We start from the raw sequence: 27211 nt of genomic DNA, 5'->3' as shown, positions 1-27211 counted from the left end.
CAGTTCCTTCTCAGCCAGGTGTTGAGTTGCCCAGTCATCCAGCTGTGCATGGAGCTCTGCAGCCACATCTGGGCCATAGGAAACTTCTGTTGTCTGACAAGTTCTGTTGTTGCAAGAACAAGTGCCACTTCAAGCAGCCTGGTCTTGGAATGAGAAACCAGACTCTTCAAGGCCTGTATCCACTTGTCACCAGCCCACAGAAGGCAGGGAAGGGTGGCAGCAGGCACATCGAGGTGTGAATCAGTGCTTTTATACTGCCCATATAACATCTGTGCAGCTTTGGACTTAGTGATAGGTCACCCCAGCACACTCTGTGATCGAAGTAACCTGCCCAGCCCCAGGCTTTTACATATTTATTTTACTGCCTGCAGCCTCAATGCAGGAATGACCATGAAGTGCTGGTAAATTCCACTGAACTGATTTAAAATGGATTTACCTTTTCCTAGAAAGCCCACTGCAAATACAGTTTGCATTGCTTGTGTTGCTTCAGTTGGCTTTTTGCATTAATTTAACTGGGAGGCAGATCCTTAATATGCCCTGTCTAAGGCAGACTGTGTATAAAAATTGCTGCCTCGTAAGATACATTTTAGCTGCTTGGGTTAGCATCCCAAAAGAGAAAGGAGGTTCACTCTCCTATTGAGTCAAGAAGACAGACTTAACATTAGGAGGTTAATCTTTATTTAGGACAGAAATCACCTCTGCCAACTTTTCCATAATTAGTGGTTCTAGCTGCTTCAGCTAGAGGATTAGTGACATTCATTAAAATGGCCTTCTATGCCCAGGTGAGCTCTTATTTAAGCTGACTTCTAAAAAAACAGCAGCTCTCACAGTAGAACAGACACTGAGGCCCTCTGAGCTCAGGCCCCTATGGAAATAAGTGGAGAAGCAGAACACTTCCCTTGTTTTTCAGCAGGTTTAGTCCTGGGAGCAGCCTGGCCACACCATCGTCAGGGAGGAGGCAAGATGAACCAACTCTTGCAGTGTCAAATCTGGTGCTGCTGCTGTCACAGAGGATGCCTCTGCCTGTATTCCTGCACTGTTTCAGAGTGTAAGTTTGGAACAAGCCAAGGGGAAGGCCACTGTGGGCCTCCATCCCTGTACTCATAGAGCTGGAAGCAGAGTAAGGATTCCTTTTCCCTTTGACATCTGAGATATTTTGCTCAGCTCTCCTTCAGAGAACCCCCAGCAGACCTGCTTCCACTCTGCAGTGAGCAAAGCTCAGGAAAGAGTATCTGGATGTGAGGAGTTGGATGTGAGGTAGGAATGGTGACAATTCTGCTGGAGCCTGCTTTTTAGCTTCCAGTTCTGCTGGACTGCTGCAGCCGCGGGGGCTTCTTAGAGTCTTGCTCTGGTGTTCTGCACTGTCAGGAAGTTGCTGATGATCCCAGATACCACCTCAGGCTCATTCAGGTGCACAAAATGACTCCCAGGCACCTCAACTACCTGGATGTGCTGGACAGAAGGGACACAAGAAGATGTAGACTGACTGGGAAGGTGTTCCCTCAGGCAAACACTGCTTGCTGTGACACTCCTGGGAAGGGGCAGGGGCAAGGAAGGCAGGACAGGGATGGCAGGACCAGGGAAGGTCTAGGTCCAGAGAGCAGTACTAACTTGGGACTTGGGCAGGAGGGACAGGAAGCGTGAGGGCTGTGCCCTTCAGGACAAGTCACCTACTGGGGGGTGTCCACCAAGGTGAGCTGCTTCCCAGCTGCTGCTCCCGAGTCAGTGGCACATAGAGATGCAAGGATGGTGTTTGCTCTCACCTCTTTGAGGGTAGACTCAAATGCTTCCCTCAGGGCTTTCACAAAGTGATTTCTGCTGTGTAACTTGTGTGGTACCAAAAGTCCATCTTGTGATCTGAAAAGCAACAGCAAGGCTCAGTACAGCAGTGTGCCCCCATTTGACTTTGCTGAGGCCCTGGGCAGAAGCAGTGTCCCCAAGACAGTGGCAGGGGTGGTGACAGACCCAACTGTTCTTTCCAGGCTGCTTGTAAGCAGCAGGGTGACAGTGTCATATGTGGTAGAACACATCTTGGCTAAGCAGTTTTTTTTCTATCAAACTGTGTAAAACCTTGGGTGACTGCCTAGTCATATCAGAGTGGAGACTGGTTAAATATTGTCCTCCCAGGGCTATCTCTGTAACTGGTCTGAGTACATCATTCCCTCCCCTGTTCTGTCTTCCACTCTCAACTTTTTCCTTCCTTACAGTTTACACATCTCCCTGCTGATTTAAACAGGGTGTGCCCTGCTTGGAGAGGGTGGTACGAGGGCAGTTTCCCTGGAGAAGCCAGCATTAGACCTCCTGCAGAGCAAAGATCATGCTGTCTCCTGCCTGCTCCAGGAGCCTGCCTAACAGGGCAGTGGTGGGAAACTGGAACTTCTCAGATGTGAGGCTGTACTGTTGTGCTAACTGGACAAAGATCTGAGTGACTGCTGTAGAGGAAGGGATAGTGGAGGACTCCTTCCTAGCCTTCATTTCTTCCACCCAGGGAGGCAGCAAGAGCTGGTTTGGCCTATGCCTCACTCACACAATGATGAGAACACGGTCCTGGATCTTCTGCAGGAGCTTCACACACTGATCCACTGTGAGGGACTCTCGACTCTGCTGCAAGTGCAAGGAGAGGGAAAGTTGCAGAGGTCAGGGACAGCAGCTGAGGGCAGGGGGAGTCCCAAGACCTCCTGCTCTAGCAGCTCTGAAGGTAGAAGTAGCAGTGGCCCCAAAGCCTCCATGCTGGGACATGATAAGCATCCAGGGCTGTGCACAGGAGAAGCTGGCTCTGCAAAGGCTCCTTCTGTCCAGCTGCGTTTCAGGGCTGCCAACAACACTGCCTGCTGGGATGCAGCACATATGGGAATGATCTCATAGCAGAGAAAAGCTTTAAAAATCCTTTTACTAAAAAGGAGACAGTACACTACCCTGGCTTCCATATCCTGGCAGTAGCACAGGTAGAGGAGGCCCTATTTGCTCGAGTGGCACAAAACTATCAAAATATCAAATGTAAATACTTTGCTCCATTCTCTTCCCCTTCTCATTTGGGTCACCTGACAAAGCAGCTTACAGAAAGCTTCCATCCATCTGCTGCCTGAAGAGTTATAACAGCAGGAAAATGTGGCCAGGAGGCCCTGGGGCAGAGGAACTTCTAAAAAAAAAAAAATCAGTAACATTTTCCAGTGACTCTGTAAGCTGAGTCAATGATCAAGTGCAGGCTCTTTTAACAGCAGCATTTAAAGGAAATGTGGGAATTGGAGAAGCAGAAAGTAAATGGCTGGGTGGAGGCAGAGCCTGGGCTCACTGAGCAGGCCTCCACTATCTGTTTTCTGTACCCTCAGGGCTCAGAAGTAGCAGGGGTCATGTCAGAAGAGCAATGCTCACCATACGGGCTCTCATGTCTCTGTTATATACCAGCCCTGGAAAGAAAAACAACAGAAGGTTTACATGTTTCACAGGAGCAAGAGTTGTTCTGGTTTTCCTCACCTGTGGGGTCTGCCCAAGACTTTCTGAGCTAGGGGAACAGTGTTAATTCAGATTTCTCCTTTTTTTGATTTATTTTCTTTAGCTTTTCTAGGACTCAAGCACTCATCCCAGTTGCTGGGAATGGGGAGCTCTGCCTCTAGACTTAATTGATCCCATTCAGGCTGTGTAAACTTGTAGCTAGGGCATCCTGTACCCTGCAGAAGACAATGGCTATTGGCACTAGTCCCTTCCCACACCCAACGTTTGCCCAGCACCACGCAGCCCCTTACCAGCGGGTGTCTCAGTTGCTCCTCGCTGCAGCAGGATTGCTCCACCCTCTGCTGTCAGATGGCTGTTCGCTTCTAAGAGCCTGGAGGAGACATGGCAGAGAGATAGTGCTGCTGGAAAAGGGAGGAAGCAAAACAAAAATGACATGACAAGGTGACAGCAAGCTCTCAGGCTGCTTCAGGAAGGAGTGGGAAGAAGTGGCAGCTTCTGGCAGCAGAAGCAATAGGTCTTGCTGAGCTTCCAGAGGAGGGCTTGAAAGAGGAAGTGCAAGGACATTTTCCCTTTCTCATTCGTGCAGCCATAACTGTCAAGGTGAGGGCAGGCAGCAAATGAAGAGGAAAGATGGGGACCCACCTCTGCAATGCTGCTTCAGGGCTCCGTGCTTTGGGAGTTTGCTCCTTTGCCTCTAGATTCAGTAACATGTCAATCACCCTCCGTTTAGATTTCAGCCATGCCTCAGTATCCTGAAATACAGAGAGGGAGAGGAGTAACCCCTGTCTTCTGAATCATTTTACCCCCTGTCAGCTGGTGGAAGAGGGAATTTCACCCTTCAACATCCCTCAGAACTGGTACCGGTTACAGATATATTAAAAAATGCCCATTTCTGGAAAAAAGGGAACATCAATACTGCTGTAATGAACTTGCTTACTTTTTACCCTTACAACCTTTTCTAACTCTTCCTACCTCACTTGTGAGTTGAGGACAACTGTCCAAAATTTGGTATCTCTGACCCAGGGCTTCTGTCCCACTTCTGCCAAACAAAGCTCCAGCATCTGGTAGCAATGATGGCAAGTTGGGAATGTAGCTTTATGTCCTGCCAGGAACAGAAAAAGAAATCCACCAGTCTTGCACCCAGGTCACCCAACAAGCCATTGGCAAAAAGAAAACCTCAGCTGGCAGTTGCCTGGACAGAGGTTCCAATTCCCTTTGTACACGGGCACGGCACAGACAATTTCGGCACTGCCAAGTGTCCTCCAAGGGCCACCCTAAGTTGGCCACCTCAGTCCATGCAACTAGGAGCAGATCAGTGCCTGCCACAAGGAAGAGCTTGGGACTTGTATGGCCTGCCCGGAACTGGTCACATCAGTGCTTTCTCTGAACAAATGAGGCAAAGAAAAAAAACACATCTATTTTTGTATTTTAAAAAAGTGAAGGGAAGGACACATGAAATCTAACCTCTGGAGCTAGCAGAAAGCCAAGACTTTCCAGCAGGATCAGCTTGTCCACCATCTCAGGATAAAGGAAGCAGAACTGAGGAGAGATGAAACAATATGAGAAAGAAAAGCTGAGCACTGAGTGATGTCTTTATCCCGCTACATGGGAGAGGGGGTCAGGCAAGGGCCTCTCCTCCCGAGATCCAAGTCCCACACTGTCTGTCTCTTCATTCCTCTCCATTTGTTGTTGCAGCTGCAGAAATCACAAGCCCCATGAAGAAATGATGCTTTACTCACCATTCCTGCCACAGCCCCACCTGCGAAGGAGAGAAGGGTATTCAGTTATGCTCAGAATAGCCCCTAGTAACAGAAACTTCCCTTCCCCACAGCAGGAACAGCTTCAGAAGTAAAAATACCCATTGTACCACAGGACAAATCCAAAGTACAGGGTAGAGCTCTCCCAGCAGGCAGGCTGCAGGCACAGAGCAGGGCTGTTGGCTTGCTTTATTCCCCATCCTGTGCCATCCCAACCTCCCTCTCAGGCAGCAAAGGCCAAGGAGGAGTTACTAGTTAAAAGGCTATGGTGTGCAGGTCCTGCGAGCTGTGGCCAGAGCAGCCCTGGGGAGCAAACCCCATATTGTGGCAAAACCAAATCATGTTCCAAGCACAAAGGGGTGGAGCCTGGAGTCCAGTTCCCCTCAGCAAGCTTTATAGCCCACCCAGATGAGAACTCTGTTCCCAGGCTTTGTGGGGACCAGGCAGGAAGGCTGCGAATTCTCCTACGTAGACCACCCCTCTTTGCCCATCCCTGTTCTTTCCTGGGGGTGAGGAAATGCCCACAGCAAGAGTTACCACTGTTTGTACTATAGAGTCTTGAAAGCAGAGGCATTTCAGACAAGAAATGATTTTTGAATCATTCAAACAGAAACCTGGTACTTGACACAATATAATAAATATTCTAACCCATCTCCTAGCAGCGTGTCTTGTAAGTTAATTATCTACTCCTATTTCCATGAATCTCACAGCTTACAAGGACAAGAGCCACTTACCCATACTGTGACCCATCAGGGTGAACCGTCTCCACTGCAAGGCTAAGTGGCAACAGACAAAAACAGATAGTGCTGCATTAGAAACCAGAGCAGCAGCATCTTGCTGCTTCTCCACCAACATGGGCCCCTTCTCCCAGGAGGGCTTTTGCACTACTTAATTGCTTCTTAATCCATAAACTAGGTGGCTAAGTAGGCCAGTTTCAAAGAAAAAAAGCATTCACCACTTCATTTTGTTGGTAGTTAAGCCGTGCAGCTCTCAAGCTCTCTGTATGTCAAACAAACTCCGGCAAATTCCCGTTCGCTGCCAGATGCAAGACTGGCAAGGAGCAGAGGAGCCTAACCAGGCAGCATCTGCTGCAAGAGAGACCTTGACAGAGCATCCTGCTGCAGGGTGTTCTGGAGACAACTGAGGACACAGAACCAGGTCTGCTGCTTTGAGGAAACTACACTTATTCCATGTGAAAGTTCTCTACACCATTTAGCACATCAGGCTCTTCAGTCCATTTTTAGGGCACTCTGAGAGGCTTACAGGAAAATACAGCTTTTTCAGTTCTACTTAACTGAGATATACCTCACTGAAAGATGGGTTTTACTCTCTGGAACATCAGAGAACTTCTAGAGGCTCTCTGGGTACTGAATAAGGGATGCAAAAGTGAACATGCCACAACCTCCTGCAAGATCAGCATACAGACTGTTACATCAGGAGTTGTTAGGAGCACGAGACATCTGGCTTTCAGATTTGTTTGTATGATACTAAAACAAGCAGCAAGCTGCCATCAGAGAGAACCAGAAGAGTCTCCAGCTTACACCTAACACTGGTTAGAGGTCACGGGCCGCTTACAAAAAGTCAGTCTGACAAAACTATTTAGTTGCATCCACCACTTTACCACTACTGCTTTTTTCAGTATAGAAACACTTGCTTCTCAGGGCTTACTCTCTCTTCCTCTAGCAAAACAGTGAGAAAGCAGGACACTTATTCAGTCACAAAGCACTAGTTAACATCAAACTGAGGATAAGTAGGGGGAATTGATTCCTTCCTAGCAGTAAATGCTGCCTGCTTGTTGCAAGGAGCAGGAGCAATGTAGTGCCCCCTGCACAAGCATCCCCTGAAGGGTCCTTTCAAATACCCACCTTCTGCCACGCGGCGCACATCGGTTACATAATCCAGGAAATGGTAGGGGCAGCCGGCAGGTCGGTGGGATGACAAACCATGGCCAGAAAAATCCATTGCCACATAATAGCAGCCTGAAAGGGAGAGAGTATCAGATGTGCAGCCCTGATACAGAGTGAGAGCCATCCTGATGAGCCAGACCTACCTCTGGGGAGCAGTGGAATGAGCTTGTCAAAGGTGTTGGCATTGTCTAGCCAGCCATGCAAACACAGCACAGGATGTCCCTCCGAGGGTCCCCAGGCCTTGGCTGCCACGTGGCCCCAGGGTACAGGGAACTTCAGCTCTGAGAACATGCCCAAAATAGGGTCCCCAGAGAGCCACGTGCTTGGGAGTAGGTCCCAGAGGTCTTGTTAATGGTCCAGAGATCTGAGAAGAGTAAAACAGGTCTTTAGTAACTCACCAGCCTCCTGCGGTCTTAATTAGCAGCTTGCTGATTTATAGCTCCCCATTCAACATCCCAAGCTGCCGTTCCTGACTGCCTGTTTGGGGAATCCTCCTCCCAGCACGTACTAGCAATGTTCCTAGGAAGAAATAAGCTTTCCCTACGCAGGAGAAGAAAGCCTCCTCTCTGTCTCTGCAGCAGCTGCAACCCGACCAGAAGTCACAGGAGATCCAGCAAGAGGGAACCATGCAGAATTCCCCCGGTTAGCTGCAGTCAGCCAGGCACCTGTCCTAGACCAAAAAGATGGTTTGGGGAATAAGGATGCTGCCTCCAATAGTAAACTGTTACTACCTTGATCACTTTTACCTTGATGCTTCTCATTTGCACCACCAGTCGGCAGAGAGAGCAGATGGCTCCATGCCACAGCAGGTCACTGCTGCCACCTGCCCGCGCACCCCTCAGGGCCAGGGACTCTGCATGGAATACGGGCCCATAACCGGCCAGGCGTCTGCTCGACCTCAAACCTACGTCTGCAGATCTGCCAGGCAATCATGGAGCTATACCTGACCTTTGCTCAACCCCCGGCTCCTGAGTGAACCCCCCAGTACTACCCAGCCTCTGGAGACCCTGCAGTAGTGGCTTGAACATTTCTCCTTTACCCACAAGCCCTGGGGCCCCTTAGAGGCAACCTGTCTATTCCCATCCCCAAGTCTCTCATGCCATATCCCCTGTCTTGTGTCTCTACTTCCTTAAATAGCCTCCTGAGACTGTGCTGCAATTAAATCACTCTACAGCAAGTCCCTCCTGAGCCCATATCTCTCTAAGGCATGAGGACAGAGTGGGTAGGCTGAAAGGGGGCGCTGCTGTCAGCACCCTGATGATCCCAATCAACCAAACCTGGGGGTCCCCATGAGCCTGTTTAAGCTCAGCCCAGGACCAGTCCCAGCAGTGCTGCAGGAGTGCCAGTCTCCAACAACAACGCCCTCCTTCAGGAACCGTGGCCCTGCCTGCTGATCACAGGGCTGCGTCTGACCCCAGCTGCCCTCGCCGGGCCAGATCCTGACGACCAACCGCGGGTAGACTTCCCGGTGCGACCGTGGACCTGCCCCCTCCTGATGACCTGGGCTCCCGGCAGAGCCTGATCGCCCTCCCGGGGCAGCCCTACCTGGGCCCGCGGGGCTCTGGCCCTGGGGTCCGCCCGGGCCCGGGCTGGGGCCTCCCCAGGCGGGCAGGAGGTGCCGCTACACCCGGACTTTCGCCTCAGGGCGCCCTGGTGGGCCCGGTCCCGACCCCGGGGAAGGACTGCCAGGGAACCGACCCCTGCCTGGAGCCCAGAGCGACCCTGCACCCCGCTGCCCGCGCCGCCCGCGGCCCCCGGGCCCTTCCTACCGCTCCCTGCGGCCGGGCCGGCTGAGCTGAGGCTGCCGCAGAAGGGTTTGGCCCGGCGGCAGGGCAGGGCGGGCCGGCCCGGCTGCACCGCCCCGCTCCCCTCCCCGCCTCCCCGGAGCAACCCGGCCTCTGCCCCCGCCTGCCTTTGGATGGGGCTCAGGGAGAGTAATCAGAAGTTAACGACGTCTGTGGGGTCTGAAGCTGCGAACAACCGCCTGGGCATGATAGGTAGGAATGAAAATCAGAAAGGTACGGCTGCATCCCTGACTACCTCCAGAAGACACATTACTGGCAATAGAAACTGCCTGTACTGTGGTGACACAGTGTGAGATGTTTTAACTGTGACCCAGGAGCTTCATAATGACATCAAACAGGCTCAGTGCTTGACACCAACACTGAACTTCTGTCGCTCTCTGATAGAAAGACTCTTCTGTACTCCTAACACTTGATGGAATCACGTTGCTCTGGGGACAAGAGTCACCCTCCCATACTGTGACCCATCGCAGTGAACTGACTACTGCAGGGCCAAGCTGCCAGAGATACACAGTGGACAGCACTGCCTTAGCCGCTCCATTCCTCTTCTGCAAAAACAGACCCCTCTCAGATGGAGAGGTTTCTATATAGTTTTCCTCATTAGTTGCCCAGAAAAGTGATGGCTGCATGGACTGAGTTTCAAGAAAGTCAACACCCAAGTATGGCTGTTAGCCGGTGCCTTGCCTTGCCTTCCCTCCAGCAGTCAGTCTGCTAGGCCTAATGCAGACCGCAAACATTTCTCTTCAGTCAAGGACTCTGAAGTCAAAGGAAGCAAAGTCAAATTGTGTTGTGAGCAGTGGGACACCTTGCTGAAACAGTTGGAGAGGGCATAATGAATGTCTGTTCTTAGGGAGTCATTTTTATATTGATAATTGAAAGCCCTTTGCTCAGTTCAGCACATCAGTCTCCTAAATTACACAATACATTTTCAGAACAGCCTACAAAGCTTGAAAGAAACCAGTGTAGAAGCTTACAGCTCTGTTTCTCCTGCCTAGCTCAAACTCATCCTGGCAAAATAGGCTCTGTACCAGGCAGTTGAAAGGTAACTTTGGGAACCCATCACTGAGAAGAAATGAGAGTGCTATGCAGCTCACAGCCTCCCCTCCAGGTGAGCCATTAGAAAGGAAATTAGAACATGAATTTTTACAGGTTTGGAAAGTCCAGCGTATTGCTTTTTCTTAGGCCTCTATGGCGGAGGAGCAGGAAAGCAGACTACAAGTGCTGGGGAGCCACACAGGGGAAGAGAGGCCACAGTACCTTCTGTAGTTTCTTTCCTACAACTGTCAGAGGTGGGTGGTTGATTACAAAAGGCAAAAAGTGAGAAACAGTTTGGCAGAACAAATTTGTGCAATGGACTCAATAATCAATCACTGCTGCTGCTGCTGTTAGCAGAGGGCATGGCCCTCCTGTGCATTGCAGGTATTTCCTCAAAAGAAGCCACCAGAAGGCAGTGTAATTGTTAGGCAGTGGCTGCTGCTAGGCTTGTGTTTCTTCAGCCTATGGGGTGACTCTTGAGGAACAGGACCCTGTGTCACCAGCAGGAGTTATGCAGACTCTTTGCATAACCTCAGAGGTGGGTGGGACAACAGGCCATGGCCAGGAAAATCCATTGCCACTCATGAGCCACATCTACTTCTGGGGAGCAGTGAAATGAGCCCGCTGAAGGTGGTGGCATTGTCCACAGCACAGGTTATCCCCAGGCCTTGGCTACCACCTGTGTTTGGGGCACGGGGAATTTCACCTCTGAGAACTTGTACCCACAAGCAACATTCTCTGAGTGCTAAATGCTGGAGCTGGTCCCAGAGAGCTTGTTAACAGCCAAGAGTTCTGGACAGAACTTGTAGGTAGGTGGTAGTTACTAAAGTTGTTTATCTATCAGTCCTGACCTCTACCCAGTACCAGTTTTTGGGGTAATCCTGGTGTAAATGCTTGACCTGGTAGTATATGCATCACCTCCCACAGGTCTTGGACCCTCTCCTCCACCACGCTGGGCTCTCAGCAGCCAGTAGGATCTGGTCTCTCATTGCTTTGGGTCACAGAGATGACTCTGGGACTCAAGTGGGAATAATGCATTCTCTAGTGAATGCATTCTCTAGGACTCCTGTGACCTGCATCCTAAATCACTTCTGGTAGGAGGCTCCATCAGCAGCCACCTCAAGGAAAAGGAAAAATTTCTCACAGAAATCATCAGGAATAAGTGATTTCTGATAGAGCTCCAAGTGGAAGAAGTTGCACTGGGATGTTTCCTGGACCTTCCCCTCAGTGGCAGGACTGTCATCCTATTAGCCAAAGCCCGACTGTGGAGTTCTCCTCCAGGTCCCTCATGCCTTCTCTAGCAATGCTACTCACCCCTCTGAAAGAGCAGCCCAGCATCTCACAAGAGTGTTCATCTGCTCCTGCACAGCCTGGAAAATCCGCCCCTAAGGGGAGGGCCCTATGTAGGATGCACAGCAGAATTTGGATGGCTCACAGAATTCATTCTGCTGCATCTACTTCTACGAAGTGCTGCAGGCTACTGCAGTGGAACTGTTGCCTGTGGAGGACCAAATTAGACTCCACCTGGGCTGCACTGGGCTGGTAGTAAGAAAGGCTGGTTTTGTATAAAGAACTGGGAGTTAGTTTGCGATATCCCATGTGCTTAGCAAAAGATAATTTAACCTCTGTATCCTTACAAAGGAGCAGGAGACCCGCAAGGGTGAACTCTGGGGCATGCAAAGCTGTTATGCTCCACTGACTTGCAATAGCATTGATCAGTTTGTGCTTGCTACAGATCTGGTGAGGAAACTTTAAGTACAGCAGATTGATTGCTACCAGGGGACAAATTCCCCATAGCTGGTTGGATTCAAGCCCTGATGTACTGACATATTGATCTATTTATGTTGATTTATTAGTAATAGCCCTGTACCCCAAATTCTCTTGTGCCAGTTAAAAAAACCCCATCCTATTGCTAGCTTGACTGATTTCTTTCAGAGGATATATAAATAGGACACACCTCTACATAAAGCGCCACATTGTGAGCATGTGCTGCAATCTATAGTGGGCAGGAAAATCAAAGTGATCACAGGGCAGCATGTTATCATGCAACCAGCTCCAACATGCTGGCTCACTTCACAAATCTTGCTTGCCTTGGAGACGGTCCCAAGAAATCTTAAGGTTTTAAATGGGCTGCCCATGTGGGAAGAGCTGAGGTAGGATGTGAACATCCTGCCACCCCTGGGCTCTGTTCAACAACAGCAGAACCATCCAGGTACTTTATGTGGTGGTAGTTTTGGTGTTTGTTTTTTTTTTTTTTTATTTAGTTTTCCCTAATTTCTTGTTGAATTTCATTTATGTAAATTTCTGATGACTGAAAAAACCGTTGATACATTAAGAGCAAAAGAAAAAACTGTGATGGTTTAAGCTGGTTGCTCTTCCCTTGCTCCAATCCTGTTGCACTCCTCGTTCCAGAGCTTTCCAGCTGTGCAGAAGGTGGGAGAGACATACAGATGCTGGCTCCCACCCACCACAATCTGAGGCCAATATGATAGTTTAAATGGAAATCTTTGTTTTAAGCCAAGCTATAAGTGGTTGAAAAAGTGGAGTATATCTACTCCAGGGATTAACCTGCAGCATAATTTGGACAGTGGGGCTGCTGGGGTGTTAAATCATCTGCACATGAACCACCACCATTCAGCTGGAAGCAGCCCCAGGCACACATCATGCATCGGGTCCAAGTGGTGCACATTTGTATCACTTCATTTGCAACTAATGAAATAGCTAGAAACATTTATTGCATATAAATTATATATGAGCACCCATCATACAAATAAACTCTTTCCAGTCTCAGCTTCCCATTTCCTTGTTAATCACAAAGTCTATTACATTTGGGACAGATTCAGGAGTGTCTGCTGGTTCCCATCCCCTGGGCCTGTTTTGGTTAACTCAAGAGGTGAGCTACTCTCCAGATCTCTTCAAAGCCCCTACACACCTCTAGAGTATGCACCTATTCCAACATATGGAGTGGTAGGGGAAGCAGAAATGTTTCTCTCCAGCTCTTGTCTAGAATTAAACTTCTTTCACTTGGAAAATCTGGCAGATTCCCCATAGGCTGAGATGAAATAATAGCAAAAACCGTAAGTAATCTGACACTTGTAATTACAGGCCTACCAGCCCCTTATTGACCTCAGAATAAGGAAATAGCACATACTAGGATCATTTAAAAACAAGGGAAGAGATCTAGTTAACACTAAGTCTCATGTGTTTATGGAAAAGAATTCATAAAACTGTTTGGGAACTTTTTGAGATGTAAGTTATAGGTTTGGGTTATGGATTTGGCTGACAAATGTAAAGGCTGTTGAAGTAACAGGGCTCCAGCAAGGAAACTGATACAGTCTTACACTGTGTTTTGATTTTTAGAAAACTGGAATGATACAAAATCAACACATTTTGTAGTAAAAATTGACTAGATAGCGAGTGTCAAAATGTTGAAGTTGATGCAAGCACCTAACGGGTGTTTCTGAAACAGCCCAATAGTGAGTTACTCCACCCAGGCCACACTTTTGGTCTGGCAGCTCTGTTTGTGGAAGAAGTGACTCTGGCAAAGGATTGACTCACAGTGTAGGAGCAACTGAGTGTGAGCTCCCAGGGCAGTCAGAAAGGCTATTTCCATTCCAGATGTATAAGCGGGGAATGCAGAACAGGTGTAATGAGATTATATTGCAGGAGATTATATTGTGTCTGCTAATTCCATGGATATGATTAGCAGTGTGAATGAATTCCCAGTTTTGACATCTACGATTCAGTGAGGAAGGTAACAAATTGGAGAGGCTTCCTGCAAGAACTCTAAGGCCTGTTAAGGAGTTGGAAGACATCTTATGGGGCATAAGCACTTAGGACTGTTATGATCAACGCCTAAGTATAGCTATGTAGTGTTCCATTTTTGCTCCTCCAATTGCCACACTGCCTAACAGTGGTACAAGAGAAAAGCAGTCTAGAGATGAGGTACACATTTTATAATGAAGAAAAGAGTTAAATACTTGAGCAGTTTACTTAGGGTGCTGGCAGCTTCCCAAACATTGGCAGTTTTTTAATAAAGATGGGATGTTTAACAAAACAACAGTGATTAATGTGACAGAGTCCTTTGTCCTTTGATCATCTGGAAAGCAGAGTGGTCTGGAAATTAGTCTAGTGCAACAGACACTGCTGTCAGATGGTACTAGCCTGCAATGCTTCTACTACAACAGCTCCCAAAATTATAGCCCTTGCATTTTACATTGTTTTACTTTATTTAGAGGCTCAGTTTCCTCCATGGAGGAAGCCCATGCTTTTAGGTCCAGCAATGACTTAGGACTTTTCTGCTGTGGGGTCTGTGTCTTGGATTGCTCCCTGTGCTCCTCTGGGGTGGCCTCTCATGGCTTTTTTTGTCTGCTTTGGAGAAATGCCTGAAGTGAGTGAACTTAGTGCCTGTGTCCTGTGAGTGGGGTTCAGCATCACCACCCATCTGAGTGTGAGAGATATCTGTGGAAGCATGGGCAGGACTAAGGCTATGTGATCCAAGTGAAGGATTCTGAATGGAGAGATTTGGGCAAGGTCCACCAATTTTGGACAACTCTCCAGGAACAAATCCTGAAAATGTGGGATAACAAGGAGAAGCAATAGGCCGCATTGACACAATGAAATTCTTAACTGAACTTCTATCTCCATGTCTGGTGGGCAGCAGTGTTAGGAGGAGTTACCTTAGTCCATCATGGATTTAGGGGGCCACAGAGCCCCAGCGAGCTCACGCGTGAGTCGGTTGGTACAGTGAGCTGGTTCCTCATTTCCCCTGTCCTGGCTCATCCTGTTACTCCTCTAGTGTATTTGACATATAGGGCAGATTCAGAGGTGAGGGAGCAGTTTGCCATGCAGTTATAAAAGACTGTTTTCTCTGCGGCTGCTTAAATCTGACCTGAATACCTTCCAGATTATGCAGCCTTGTGCTTTGTTTCAAAACCTAGAAGGTCACTGTCTGCTGGGTCTTCCTCCCTCAAGTGAACCAGGGGCATGTACTGGCAACGAGTGAGAACTCGTGTTCTGCCGCGGCTGTGGGGGAAACCCGGAACAGCAGAGGGTGTTGCAGTCTGGAACGAAGGCGCATCGGCAGTGGTGTGCGGGGTGCCCACCCTGCAGCCCTCCACGACGCGCAGCATCGCTGGGCACGGGAGCGCTGCAGCCCCTGCCGGGGCTGGCAGCCTGCAAGCAGCGGCACACGGCTCCCCGCAGCCGCGCCGGGTCACTCCGCTCTGGGCAGCCCCTGTACCTTCGCTTTCCTGGAAAGCAGCTTCTCTTCGTTACTGAGAAGAGCCCTGCTCTGGCAGGGGAAGGAGGGGCCTGGCCACCGCTTCACGCGAAGGGGCCACTACTTGTGCTAATTTTTCTCATAACAGTGGAACTAATACAGCATCTGCTCGCTGGAAACCACAGAAGGGTGTTTTTGTTTGTTGGGCGTTTTTTGTGTTAGGGTTTGTGTTTTTTTTTTTTTTTTCCTGGGGGGAGCAGAGGGAGGGGGCTGGGGGATTTTCCTGTGTTGGTTTTGTCCTGGCTTTCTCTTTTTGTGTTGCTGTTTGGTTGGTTCTTTTTTTTCTTCCTAATGCTTTGCTGTTAGCACCTCCTAAAATGAGGCTTTTAGCAAGTTAAGAGAGGGACCACCTAAAAAGGGAAGAAGGGATAAAAGGGAAAATCAAAGGAAGAATGAATGCTTGTACATTTTGTACTGTTTGCAGGATGGACTTGTAGCACATCAGGAGATGGGGGCAGTCATTTCCTACCCACCCCCCAAGCATTCTTCCATCCTCCTCTCTGTACAAAGTCTCGTGCATTGTCTCCATCACCTCTCATGCCAGGGTACCCAGGCCTGCCTTGTGTTTTCTTCTCTCTCTTTCCTTTCCATTTAACTACCTGGCAGAAACCTCCCAGGTTATGTCCGAGCCACTTGGTCAGCTCCATCCTCAGGGCAGTTTCACCTCCCACTCACATCCCAGCCAGAAAGCCAGTGTCCACACCAGTGCACAACACAATGTTTGAGTCTGGCTGGAGGCCCAGTAAGGCACCGAGATCCTAAGTAATGGGTCACCTGTCATCTGGAAATGATGCTCCAGCCCCAGCTGAGCTTCCACTCACAGGTTTGCTGGCTGAAGGGCAAGGCAGTACTAACATATCTAATGCATTACCCATCTTCCCTCCCCTGTGCCCTCCATGTTCTCCTTTTTCTTTTCTTTTTTTTTTTTTTTCTGTATTGCTTTTCCTTTCTTCTACAGATTTTCAGTGCTTCATTATTTCTACCTTAGTTCTTTCACCTCTCTCCTCTTTTGGGCCAATGTTTGCCTTTTGCTTTCCCAGAAAACCATCTCAATTCAGTAGTTTGCGGTGACCTGCTCCAAAATACCTTTCTTCTTCCCACACACCCCAAACTGACAGGAGTAAATATGCAGATTGTGGCTCTTTCTACCTTATGCAGGCTGTAAGGAATCTGTGTGCTGAGAAGGAGCAAAGCTGTTAGGGTTGGGAGAGGGATATCTTATAACTTACCAAATACTTGGGGTTCACTGAAGAACAAGCAGAGAAATGCTATGAAGTAGAACTACGATCCAAAGGTAGAATGAACTCAGACCTACTGACTTCTGCAGTGGAACTTCAAACATAACTCTGGAAATGGTTCATTTTGTCAGCATCTCTATCAATTAATACTTTCATGTTTCTCAAAGTTTTAGAATCAGGGATAGTGAAATTATATGTATCCTTAGGCAAAGAAAAAATGAGGGGTAGGATAAAACTTGTAAATCCCAAGAACAAATCCTAGTGCCTTCTTGGGAGCTATTCCTCACCACACTATCATCAGCATCCTGGGCATATCAGAAACCCTCTCTTTAGGATGGATCCAGCTTTCTCCAGCCAGGTACAAGTGGGCAGCGTTCAAAGTGAGTTGCTCATGGCAGGACCTGTATCCTGCCTGTATCCTCACAGTCAGTCATTACACAAAGCCTTTTAGGCTAGTATCCATGCACTGAAAGCAGTTGGGGGGAAAAATAATCAATCCACTGATGAGACCAGAGATAGTCTCTTGGTTATAAGGAATTGACTTGTATTACTTTTTCCTTAAGCAAGCTCACCAAAAGACAGGATTTATTTCTCACCTTAAACACATCCAAGCTTGGTTTCAGGCTTGCAGGAAGAAACGCAGCACTAGCAAAGTCTGTGCTTGTGCATGATTTGGTTGCCGCCACCTCTGTCGTGTTACAGGACAGAAAGCTACTTCAGCACTCTTGTGTTTTCCACCTGTAACGAAGCCACCTCAGCAGTAGGTTGATCCTGAACACACTGGAAACCCTGTGGGCCAAGTCTGAGTTTTGGAAAATTGCGGTCAATGGTGCCATCATGACATATCTCACCAGCTTTTATTGCTGAAGAGGATTGCTGCAATATGCTTCCGCTGTAACTGCTGCAAGGTCAGGGTTTCAAGTGGAGGAGAGAAATGTGACTGAGACCCATGGACAATCTCAGAGCAGTGAGGCTGGTTGTTAACTTTTCATAGGCAAAGATGAAGAAGAAGAATGAAAGGCAGAATTACACCAGTCCATTTAATGTTGAGGCCAGGTGGCTGGTAGAGTCTATGAAGTCACCCAATAAATGCTATAAATATCCATAGAGGGAAACGGACTCCCTGCTAGGCAACTGTGAAGTAAACCACAGGATATTTTTGAAGCTGCCATCCAAAAACACAAAGAAAAGTGCGACAAGTCTATTTAAAAACCAAAAATGGAACATACGAGTACTTCATCCCTGCTGTGATTTAGAGCTCCAGTGGCAGGTCCTCCCACTGAAGCCTCCCTGAAAAAGAATGAAGTGCTTTGCCCAGATTCTTATGGAAGTTCAGAAATTCTTCTGTGGTCAGCAACATCTTCATGCTTGGTTGAAAGAAAAAATAAGGACTGATGTCTCAACACTCAGTGGAACTTCTGGCAAGGCTGAGGATCAGATTCAGTGGTGTGTTTCTGACTGCTTTGTGCTCCCTAGCAATGCCAAGCAGCTGTTAAGCTTTGTCTGCTGCTCAAGCTGGAGTTACAGCTGCTTTGCATCACTAGGCTGGTACAGAGCAGTCAGAGCATGTCTGCGTTCAGGGTTTGCATAGAGCTTTTTCAACAGGGCAGTTCACCTGGCATGCACACACTAGGAATGCATGCAGCAGGCTCGGCGGCATCTAAAGCAAGTATATTTTTGAGTGAGAGCTCCAGCGGTGCGATCAAGTCTCAGCCTCACTGCAGGCTAGGCCTTTAACCCTGGGGTTTGTACTGAATTCCAAAGGTTTATCTTTTCTCCTATTACATCTACCCCTCTCTGAGCAGCAATATGCTTATGGTATGCAGCACGTGGTGCGCCATTTATATTTTACATCACAATATTTTTGTGTATTTGCCCATTTTTCCGTGATTTCCAGTATTTTCATTTGACCCACCAAAGTAAGAGCGCCTGTTTTAGGCATGCTCCTCCGGCGCGTGTTACACCGCTACACAAGCTGTGCTGCCAGGGTGCCCAGTGCCCTTCTGGAGGCTCCTGCGTGCCGGCGAGGAGCTGGGAGAACACTGGCAGGGAAGGCCGGGACAGGATCCCCGTTTTCCGCTGGTGTAAAGAGCCTCGGTTTGATGGTTCTGCCCGTCCCGGGCCTGTGCGTCACCCGTCGGCCCTTGATACAGCCCCTTCCCCGGTGCTTTCGAGCTCCGATGCCCCAGCCCCGTGCTGGAGGGTAGCTGACGGTGAGCGGGAGGAGGGGCAGAGCCGCGGTCCCCGCCGCCGCCTCCCCGGGCGACACGTGGCTCCAGCGGGTCCCGGCGCTGGTGGATGCTGCGGTGCCGTCCCGGTGGGGTTCCTCTCCCAGTCTGCAGCAGAGGAGCTTTCACAGAATCTTTCTTTTTTCTTTTCTCTCTGTCCCCTCATCTCTCCAACTTTTCTTTTAAAAAAAGCCAAACAAAACCAAACTTTTTTCTTCTTTACTCTTTTCCTTTCTTTTTTCCCCTTGCAAGAGCCACGCCGTGGAAAGACGAGGTGGTGGAGGAGGGAGAAACCCCTCCCCTTCCCCTCCCCCGTGGCTCCTTCCTCGGAAAAGAAACATTTGGGGGGTTTCCTCCCCTCTTTTCCCCTCCCCTCCGCTCCGAGCCGCTCCGCTCCTCAGAGCCGAAGCCGCCGCCGCGGCGCCCGCCCCGCGGCCGAGGAGGGCCCCGCCGCGCCGCCCCCGGTAAGGCGCGCACCGGCCCCTTTGTGAGCCGAGGGGCCGGGGGGGGATGCGGAGCGCGGCGGCGCCGGGCCGTGGGGAGCGGGGCCGCCTCCGTTTCGCTGCGGGGCGGGAGAGCGGCGGGGGCCGGGCCGGGCAGCGCCGCTGCCGCCCCGCCACTCAGCGCTCGCCCGCACCGGCGGCAGCGCCGCCCGCCCGTGGCCCCAGAGGTGCCGAGAGTAAGTTGAGCGGCGTTAACTGCAAAGGGCCTTTTGGGGGGCGGGCTGCGAGGGACCTGTCTGTCTGTCTGTCCGCTCCGGTCCCCCTTGGCTTCTTGCAAAGGGGTGCAACCCCCGCTGTTTTGGCTCTTGAGGATGTTTGGGCTGTTGCTGGTTGAGGAAGATGGAGCGTGTTGGGGCTTGGGGTGCTTTCCCCAAGGGGGTCAGACGGAGATTTGGGGTGCTCGCAGCTCATTGCCGGCCCCAAAAGGAGCCACGTGCCCTTCTAGGGTGGCAGTGGGGTGCTGGGAGCAGCCTCGGAGGCTCTGTGGGGATTGTGCTGCCATCAAGGTGTTCTCCACAGCATCAGGGTAGGGAGATGCTGCTTTTAAAGTGAAACCTGCAAATTATGTAATGTCTCAGATGGGTCTGTAGGGATGCAGCCGTGTGGGTCCAGGTAACTCACTCTTAACACCACTTCTTTCCCATAAACCACTGGAGAAGCAGTGTGCAGGGTGTTACACTTAGCTGGAAAAGCGAGCTGCCTGCCAGAACCCGAAGGTGTTACAGGGAGGTGGGATAACTGTGAAGCAGGGGGTACATGCCCGTTGGGGTTGCCTTGAAAAGCAAGGGAACTTGCCATCCTCCAGACTTGGCACAGTCAGAATGCAGCCCCACACCTGCCTTTTCTCAGAAGATCAGTGCTGTGCGCCTATGGAAAGCCTTGCCGGCAAAGGTTATCAGTAAAACCTCCTTCTTTATGCAATCTGAGTCATGGTGCTCGCAGCCATGCAGGATCCACTACTCACTTTTTCCCACTAACACACACACACTTACTGAGAATTTTGGAATGGTTACCATGTAAAACCACAGCTCATGCTACTCTTAGGATCTTCTTTTTTCCTTTTTTAAAAATTTAGTTTAAGTGTGTATTCCTTCCTGCTTAGTAGAAGTTTGGAAACAGGATCCAGATGAACAGCAGAGGTAACTGCGAGGAACTCAAGAAGGGTAAATTATTGTCCCTGGCTTTTTTCTTCTCCTGCATGGTGAAGGAGAGGGATGTGGCTTGACCATTGTTCTGGAAAGTCGAGGGTATTGTTAGCAAGCTGCTATTTAGAACTGTGTGGTCCAGACAGTGCCATTTGCTAGTTCTAGTCCTTGCAGCTCTCAGAAAACTTAAATGAAAAGCCCAGTCACATGTTGACCGCACTCAACTCTGTAAAATGGGGTGGAATCAGAAAGAACTAGTTTCCTGATGTTTTGTTCTCTATTGACTGTGCCCTTAAGAGGGTATGCAGGCATATCTTCTTTCTCCAAACAAACTGCAGTTCAGATGCTGTGTGAATGTCAAATGGCCCATTCAGTCACGGCAGGGCAATGTCATGTGCTTAAAAATTATGCACATGCACAGAAGGTTGTGAGACTGAGGCTGTAGTACCACTTAATGTTGCTCTTGGTTAAATCAAGTCATGAAGAAATGTAGCCAGACGCTGCAGATGAAGCCAAGCTTTGTTTCTCTGTTCATCATTCTGCTGGGTATGTGATTTAAAATGTAGTTGTTGAAGTACAGATTCTTTTTTCCTCTGGAGTGGAAGGCTCTTGGGCACAAACCTGTAGGATTAGTGGGATGCCACCCTCCCACACAGGTTCCCATCTTTTCCTGAGCTAGACTGGGATCTGGGCCTTTGTTATTACTGTGTTCCTTGTTAATATTCAGTATGTTGTACATCCTTCAATAACCTGGCTTGCTTATCACTTACTTAAATGTGGTGGGGTTGAGAGGCAACATAAAGGTTTTCTGTAAGTTTGTGGTGGAAGGCACAGGCAGACTCTGCTGGTGTCCTGAAAAACAGTCACAGAGGAGCACTGGGAAAAGGCTGAGCTTCTTCAGATCCTCCCAGCTGTGTGTCCCTGCCCTGCTCTGCCTGCTCAGAGAGGGCCAAATTCAGTTTTCATATGACAGCTTCAAACATGCAGCCAGTGCCTCTTACCCTCCTCAGTCCAGCTGGGATTTCTGTGAAGTCGGTGGTCAGTTTGCGCAAGGATGGAGATGGGGTTGGGTGGTGTAAATTCTTAGTTGCTGTTGCTAGTACTGTGGTTGCATTGCTAAGAAACAAAGGAGAAAATGTGCCTTTGGAGCTGTGTTTCTTCCCTTGTTCATCTTTCTCTCTGTCCCCACTGGGGATGTTTTGGTCTTTTCTCAAAGCCTTTCATTGCAGCTTCTTGCCACCTCCTTGCCCCACTACCACCCACAGGCTTCTCTGTCCTGCTTTCTTCAACCTTTGTTTGGTCAGCAATAAACAGATAGTGCCAATACTTAAATAGGACATCATTTGGGTCAGGTTGATGCCATGGGTAGATTAATGAAAGCTCTGGGGAGGTGGTGCGTTCCTCAGCCGTTATTCCAGGCCGCCTGCAGACCTTGGCTAGTGGTGCTTGTCAAAAGCTCGCAAGCTGAGAGAGGTGGGCACCTACATGTCTTTCTGTAAGTGAAAATGCAGATGCTGAAAGAGCTGAGTATGCCATCCAGAGATGATATCTTTTTACAGAGTAAAGGTGTGTGTGTCATTAGGAGGCATAATATATTTATTTAAAATAATGCAACTGAGGGCTGCATCAATTAGATCCTTGATTACAAATAAGTAGAGGCAGAAGGCAGGCATGATATCAACTTACTGCCTTCTGTCAGTCTGCTTCATTACTATCTGCTCTTCTGCTTCACATTTGTGCATATCCTGCAGCCTTCTGCCTCAATGAGGTATTTACTAGGTCACCATTTTGCTCAAATTGGGCTGAACTCTTAAAAAAAAAATAAGGTGCTGTGGTGCAGGATTTGGTGACTTAGTGAGTAAAATTCTTCCCCCCTCTCCCCGCCCCTGACCAAGTGCAAGGTTTCAAGTTAAGATTTAGAAGTGTGAGGTGTAGAAAGTCATACTTTTGAAACTTCTGGGAATGGATGCTTCCATTCAATAGATATTCAATAGTATAAAAATGTAAACTCAGTTTTAGTAAAGTGGCTAAATGCTGTTTTTGTGTTGTCTTTGGAGACTTTAAAGCTGCCCCCTTATTTTTGTCCTCTTCACTGGAGAAATGAAAAGGCCTGTGTGCACTTCACAGGAAATGAGTGTCTGATACAGGCTTGCAGGCTGCACATTTCCAAGAACCGCTCTCAAGGTATTTTGATAATGCACATTCTCTCTGCCTTCTCCCTTCCTGCTCCCCCTGTGCTTTGTGTGCTTCTGCTTGTTCACAAACACATGCAGAGTAGGAGGGCAAGAACTGAACGGTGCCACTATTAAATTTGCAGATAGGGTGCTTTAGCTTTACATTGGAGCTGTGGCTGGCAAAATTAAGCCAGCTGGCAGCATTCAGTTGCCTTTGTTGCAGAGAGTTTTTGTCCTTCCCCTCTCACTCCCTGCAAAAGCTGAAGAAAAATTTTGACTTCAGATTGTGACTTGAGCAACAAGGGAGTTTTTTGTGTGTATGTGTTACTGCAGTTCAGAAACAGTTTGGATCTACTTTCGTAATTCCTCAGTAGCAAAGTTTATTTGGAAAGTTAGGCTAAAGCTTAGGCTAAAAATTTCTGCAATCTGAACTGCGTAGCTGGGCTGCTGCGCATCCTGCTGAAGGTGCCTTACTGAAGCTCAGGGGGTTTGGCGTAGGTTTGCCCATCACACGACTGGTGATGAGCACAGGTGCTCTCAGGAATGGTTTGATTATGCTGTTTGACAGACCAGCAGTGTTGTTCTTCATGCATATTGTAATTCTTCCTTGTTTTCTAGTGAGATTTTGGGATGTGGAAGGAGGGAAGTTGGAGCTGGAGAAAAAATCCTCCAATCCCTGCTACTAGAAGTTATGTTCATTCTCCAAGGCCCAGTTAAATGACACAGTGGACCAAGAGTCCCACTCAAGGGAATGCTGAGACAGAAGGAGTGTTTCTTTCTAACCTCATTGCCACAGCCATTTCTGATTCTGAGCTGCTTTAGCAGTAAACACTCAAATCTGCCATTTGTTAGGATGCACACTGATATTCAAGTCAGCACACATAAGGTAGAGGTGCTGTTCTTTTTAGTCACTAAAGAATGAGGAAAAAATGGGCAGAGCTACTTTAACTATTCTGCAGCAGGTCCATAATTGGTTTCTCATGGTGACATTATATACCCTTGTTTACTACTTCAGTTTTGCATGACTAAAGAACGTTTATACCTTGAGCTGAGCTTCCCTTAGGTTTGAATGTCAGGTTTGAATGCTTAAGAGGTGTCTTAAAAAGGCATTGCTAAAAAACCCAGTCCTTTGCTGCTGGATTCCTCTGCCTAAGGTCTGCTAAAGCATAATGTGGTGGGTACTGCACAGAAACAAAGCAGAGGCATTTGAGAAAGAAGAGAAATGAGACTCCTCAGATCAGCTCTCTCACTTTCCCCAGAAGCAGCATTTAATGTCTATATGACTGGAGTTTTTCCTTTTATGAGTTTTAAAATTAGTTACTTTTCAATCTCGGTCACCTTTGAACTTCCTCTCATCTAGTTTTATAAAAGAACACAAAAGGAATGTCCTGATTGTACTGTATCTTCCTCTGGAATCCCCTTGTATCTGCTCTCTAAACTGAGCATGAAGTTTCACCCTTGTCTCTCTGTACACTTACATTTGACTTCTCATCACCTATATTTAGGGCCATCATCTTTGTTTCAGCTCTTTCTGTTTTTATTTGAGGTGACTGGAACCGACTGTATTATCTTAGGTGGTGACATTACTGTTACGTTCCCACCCATCCATTTTGCAACCTCACACTCGTGTTTGCGTCTTGGTTTTTTAATGAATGCTTTTGCATTCAGAGCTAGAGCTTTCCTTAACGAACCCTCAGCACTGTTACTCGGCTCATTGGTCAGCTGCGCCACTTAATTTATCACTCTTGAAAATATAGACCCAGATGGTTTTCCTACAAGCCTGTGTGTGTTTGCGTTTGTCGGGACAGAGTCTTGGTGCTTCCCAGCCTGATGAATTTTGAGTGACCTCTGACTTCTCTTGCCTGTAGAGAGTGAAGTGATTTTGTTACTGTTTGCCCTGGGAAGGTGACGAGGGGGCTCACCACATTTCGAGCTGGCTGCCTAGATGTAAGTAACATGAGGTTGTAAGCTGCCTGCTGAGGGGCAAGCTTAGACCTGGGGGATTTGAGATGTTGTGGGTAAAGGCAGCTTGAAGACAGGGAGAGACAGTTCTAGAAAGGGACCTGGGTCACCGTGTGAGTTTGTGTGGGCAGGGGGAAGGGACTTGCTTGCATCAGAGCTGGGAGAGGCTTTGGGCTGCTTGTGCCTACCAACCTGTTGAGTGGGGAGGGATGCCCCACAAAGTGGGCTAAGTTGATCCAGGGGGAAGATGAAGAGGCTGGGAGGGTGGCAGAGAGGTGACCAGATGTGCAGGGGCTGAAGTGCCTTGGTTTCCTCCGGACACCTCTTTTACACCTCCCATTCACCCCTTGGCGTGACTGTTCCGTGTCTTCTATCCATTTGCTTTACAGGTCCTGGGATGGCTCTTTAGCTCATGTACCATGTCTTGCTTTTTGACTTGTTTCTGGAATGGAGACTTTGGGGAAGCACAAAGTGTGTCCTGTCATCTGTTGCTTCTTCAGATACCATCTGCCTGATGGGGAACTCTGTCTGGGGATTGCCTCTCCCCCACATCATGTAGCCCTGAGCTGCTGCTCCTGTGTTAGCAGTACATGTCCAAAAAAGTTCCTTCCAGTACCTGCAGCCCTCTGGCAATTGGCAGTGCAGCTGATTTAATTGAGCATCTTTGCATCTCAACCATCCATTTCCAATTCAAAATCCCTGGGTACAGTCCATGGTGCCCAGCTGACTTTCTACTCTAATATCACCTTTCCTCATCAGTTCTGATACAGCACCCCCTTTTTTTCCCTTCACATTAAACAACATTAAATACTGGGAAATCTCCTCAACATCCTGTGCAAAAAAAAAGATAATGCCCACTTGCCCGTGTAGCTTTTCTGCAGTATCCCTGTCCCCACTTGCTGGTATCCCAGTCGACTAAATGATTCCCCCAGAGGTTTTCTGTTTTTGATAAACTGAAAATGCCGTATTTTGTTTTCTGGGTTTTGTTTTGTTTATCTTGGCCACCTACTATCCCAGTTTCATGACAGTCATCCTCATATAAGTTTGTTCCCTAATGTCAGTAATTTATATTCCTTTATAATGGCTCCTCCAGGATTATCTTGTCATCTTCTGAAGGATTATAGAGAAGGTTGTAGAGAGATTTGGACAGGGACTATTGTTTTGTAGTGTCTGTGTTTGATGTCTCTGATCCACAGTGGATGCCCTTGCAAGCTGGTGCATCTACAGCTAATACCTACAGTGTGACCTGTGCTGTCCCCCAGGCCTGCCCTCTTAGCCAGGCAGTGCCTCTGCATCATTCTTTGTGGGAGGTCTGCATGCTCTGCCACTTTAAGATTTCCTAAATAACCTCTCATTACGTGTTTGTTTGTTTGTTTGTTTTTTATTATTCTTTTCACTTTTAACTCTCAGGACTAGTTTCTTTATTTTGCGTGTTGGAAATCCCCCATTATAAAACCCCGTGTTGTGATGTGTTTGTGCTTTCTGACCCTCGCCCCTTCCTCTGAAGGCACAGTAGCTGGTTCTGCTTAGTGGCCTCTCACATCTTCTGAAGCTGGTCCTTCTGAAGAGCCAAGGCAGGGTCTCTCCACTGTCCCCCTGTGCTCTGCCTGGTGTTGGTTGAGCACCTGGGACTCTTCTCTGACATCATAGTTCTGATCAGGATATCGAGCCAGTTTTATCTGCAGGCCAGGCACTGCTCATTTCTCAGAGTTTGCTGCTGCTTTGACTTTCTTTCCGGCTAAATGCGATTGTTTTGATAAGAAGCCGTGGCCATCGAAGGGACCACCGATGGCCTTTGCTTCTCAGGATTTACTCATTTCCTCAAACAGGGTTCTGGAACAACTGAAAAAAGTCAGTTTAGCCAAGAGACTGGAACATAGGATATGTATCTATGGTGCTGACCTGAGGAGCCATGATGAGTAGATGCAGAGCTCTCCTCCAACAGAGGGCAAGGATGCAGCCCTGGGCATCGCTACCTCCTTCCCCTTGATACCCCTCTCAGCAGGAAGATGGGACAGAGCATTTCAAGGAGGGAGTCATAAGGGACTGCTGTTATCTTGGCTTCTTTTTCTTTCTCATCATGTCCTTCCCCATCTCCTTGTTTCAGCCCCCAAACTGGGGAGAGCCCCAGCCACCTTCCCAGGGGTTCGGGTGGTGTGAAGGGAGAGAAGGCAACACGGAGGCTGCGTTCCCTGGCCGAGTGCAGAGCTGAGGTTTTGTGTAGCTCTGCAGCACTAACATTCACGGGAATGGCTGCTCTGTGGAACTGCAAAGGTCAGGAGCAATGCGACTGGGCTTCCCTCACTTACCAAAAATGCTCTTGGCCAGAGGTAAGCAACAACTCTCTTTGCTTGAGCCATGGCCAGATAGGCTCAGCTGCAGCTTTGGAACTTGGTAGTACCCTCTCTTGATTTCCTTTTTTTTTTCTTTTTTTTCTTTTTTTTTTTAAATTCTCTTTTCCCCAGTTACGGGGGAAGGCATAAATAATTCGGTCTCCAAAAGAAGCTGTCTTTGCCAGAAGTCAGATGCTAGTTTTGGTAGTTCTTGGCAGCCTTTGAGTTCAGGGAAGCGATGTGGCTTCTGTGTTATTATGAAATGGCAGGATTACAGTTTCACATTGGGCTATTTCAATGAGGAATAGGCTCTCTTATTTGGAAGTAGTTCTGAATGTACATAGTATTTCTGAGGTGTAAGGAGGGGACCCTGAAAAGGGGGGTCTGTCTTCC

The 27211-nt window shown here is 48.5% G+C and overlaps 2 protein-coding genes across 3 annotated transcripts in view; one reads left to right on the top strand and one right to left on the bottom strand.

Moving 5' to 3' along the window:
* Positions 1-410: 410 nt before the first annotated feature.
* SERHL2 (serine hydrolase like 2) lies at positions 411-8557 on the bottom strand. 2 transcript variants are annotated; one of them, XM_027885031.1, is made up of 12 exons: positions 7864-8557; positions 7261-7481; positions 7076-7189; positions 5945-5986; positions 5193-5212; positions 4918-4992; positions 4096-4205; positions 3744-3823; positions 3373-3407; positions 2528-2604; positions 1764-1857; positions 1336-1452 (listed from the first exon to the last, which is right to left on the bottom strand). In XM_027885031.1, the coding sequence occupies exons 2-12, from the start codon at positions 7406-7408 to the stop codon at positions 1336-1338; spliced, it is 912 nt and encodes a 303-aa protein (XP_027740832.1). In that variant the 5' UTR covers positions 7409-7481; positions 7864-8557. The 2 variants fall into 2 exon arrangements, with proteins under 2 accessions (XP_027740833.1, XP_027740832.1); XM_027885032.1 differs by lacking the exon at positions 7864-8557 and having other exon boundaries at positions 411-1452; positions 7261-7408.
* Positions 8558-8984: 427 nt separating this feature from the next.
* Positions 8985-27211, top strand: part of NFAM1 (NFAT activating protein with ITAM motif 1) — a 54406-nt gene continuing 36179 nt past the window's right edge. Inside the window, exon 1 of the mRNA XM_027885057.1 lies at positions 8985-10027. The gene's annotated coding sequence lies outside the window, so the exon portion shown is untranslated. The remainder of the gene's footprint in view (positions 10028-27211) is intronic.

Source organism: Empidonax traillii, unplaced genomic scaffold (assembly GCF_003031625.1).
Source record: "Empidonax traillii isolate 1590-97213 ecotype Southwest subspecies unplaced genomic scaffold, ASM303162v1 scaffold159:size1039807, whole genome shotgun sequence".
Taxonomy (NCBI): domain Eukaryota; kingdom Metazoa; phylum Chordata; class Aves; order Passeriformes; family Tyrannidae; genus Empidonax; species Empidonax traillii.
This window is presented reverse-complemented; position numbering and strand designations above follow the sequence as displayed.

Bases quoted from the DNA above. Each gene is read 5' to 3' on its own strand.
- SERHL2 (XM_027885031.1), bottom strand. From the start codon at position 7,408: ATGTTCTCAGAGCTGAAGTTCCCTGTACCCTGGGGCCACGTGGCAGCC. The intron at 5,987-7,075 runs GTGGGTATTTGA...GTTGCCACTTAG, and splicing joins TGTGCGCCGCGTGGCAGAAG to CCTTGCAGTGGAGACGGTTC. The intron at 1,858-2,527 runs GTGAGTGAGGCA...GTTGCTTTTCAG, and splicing joins GACCGTGTTCTCATCATTGT to ATCACAAGATGGACTTTTGG.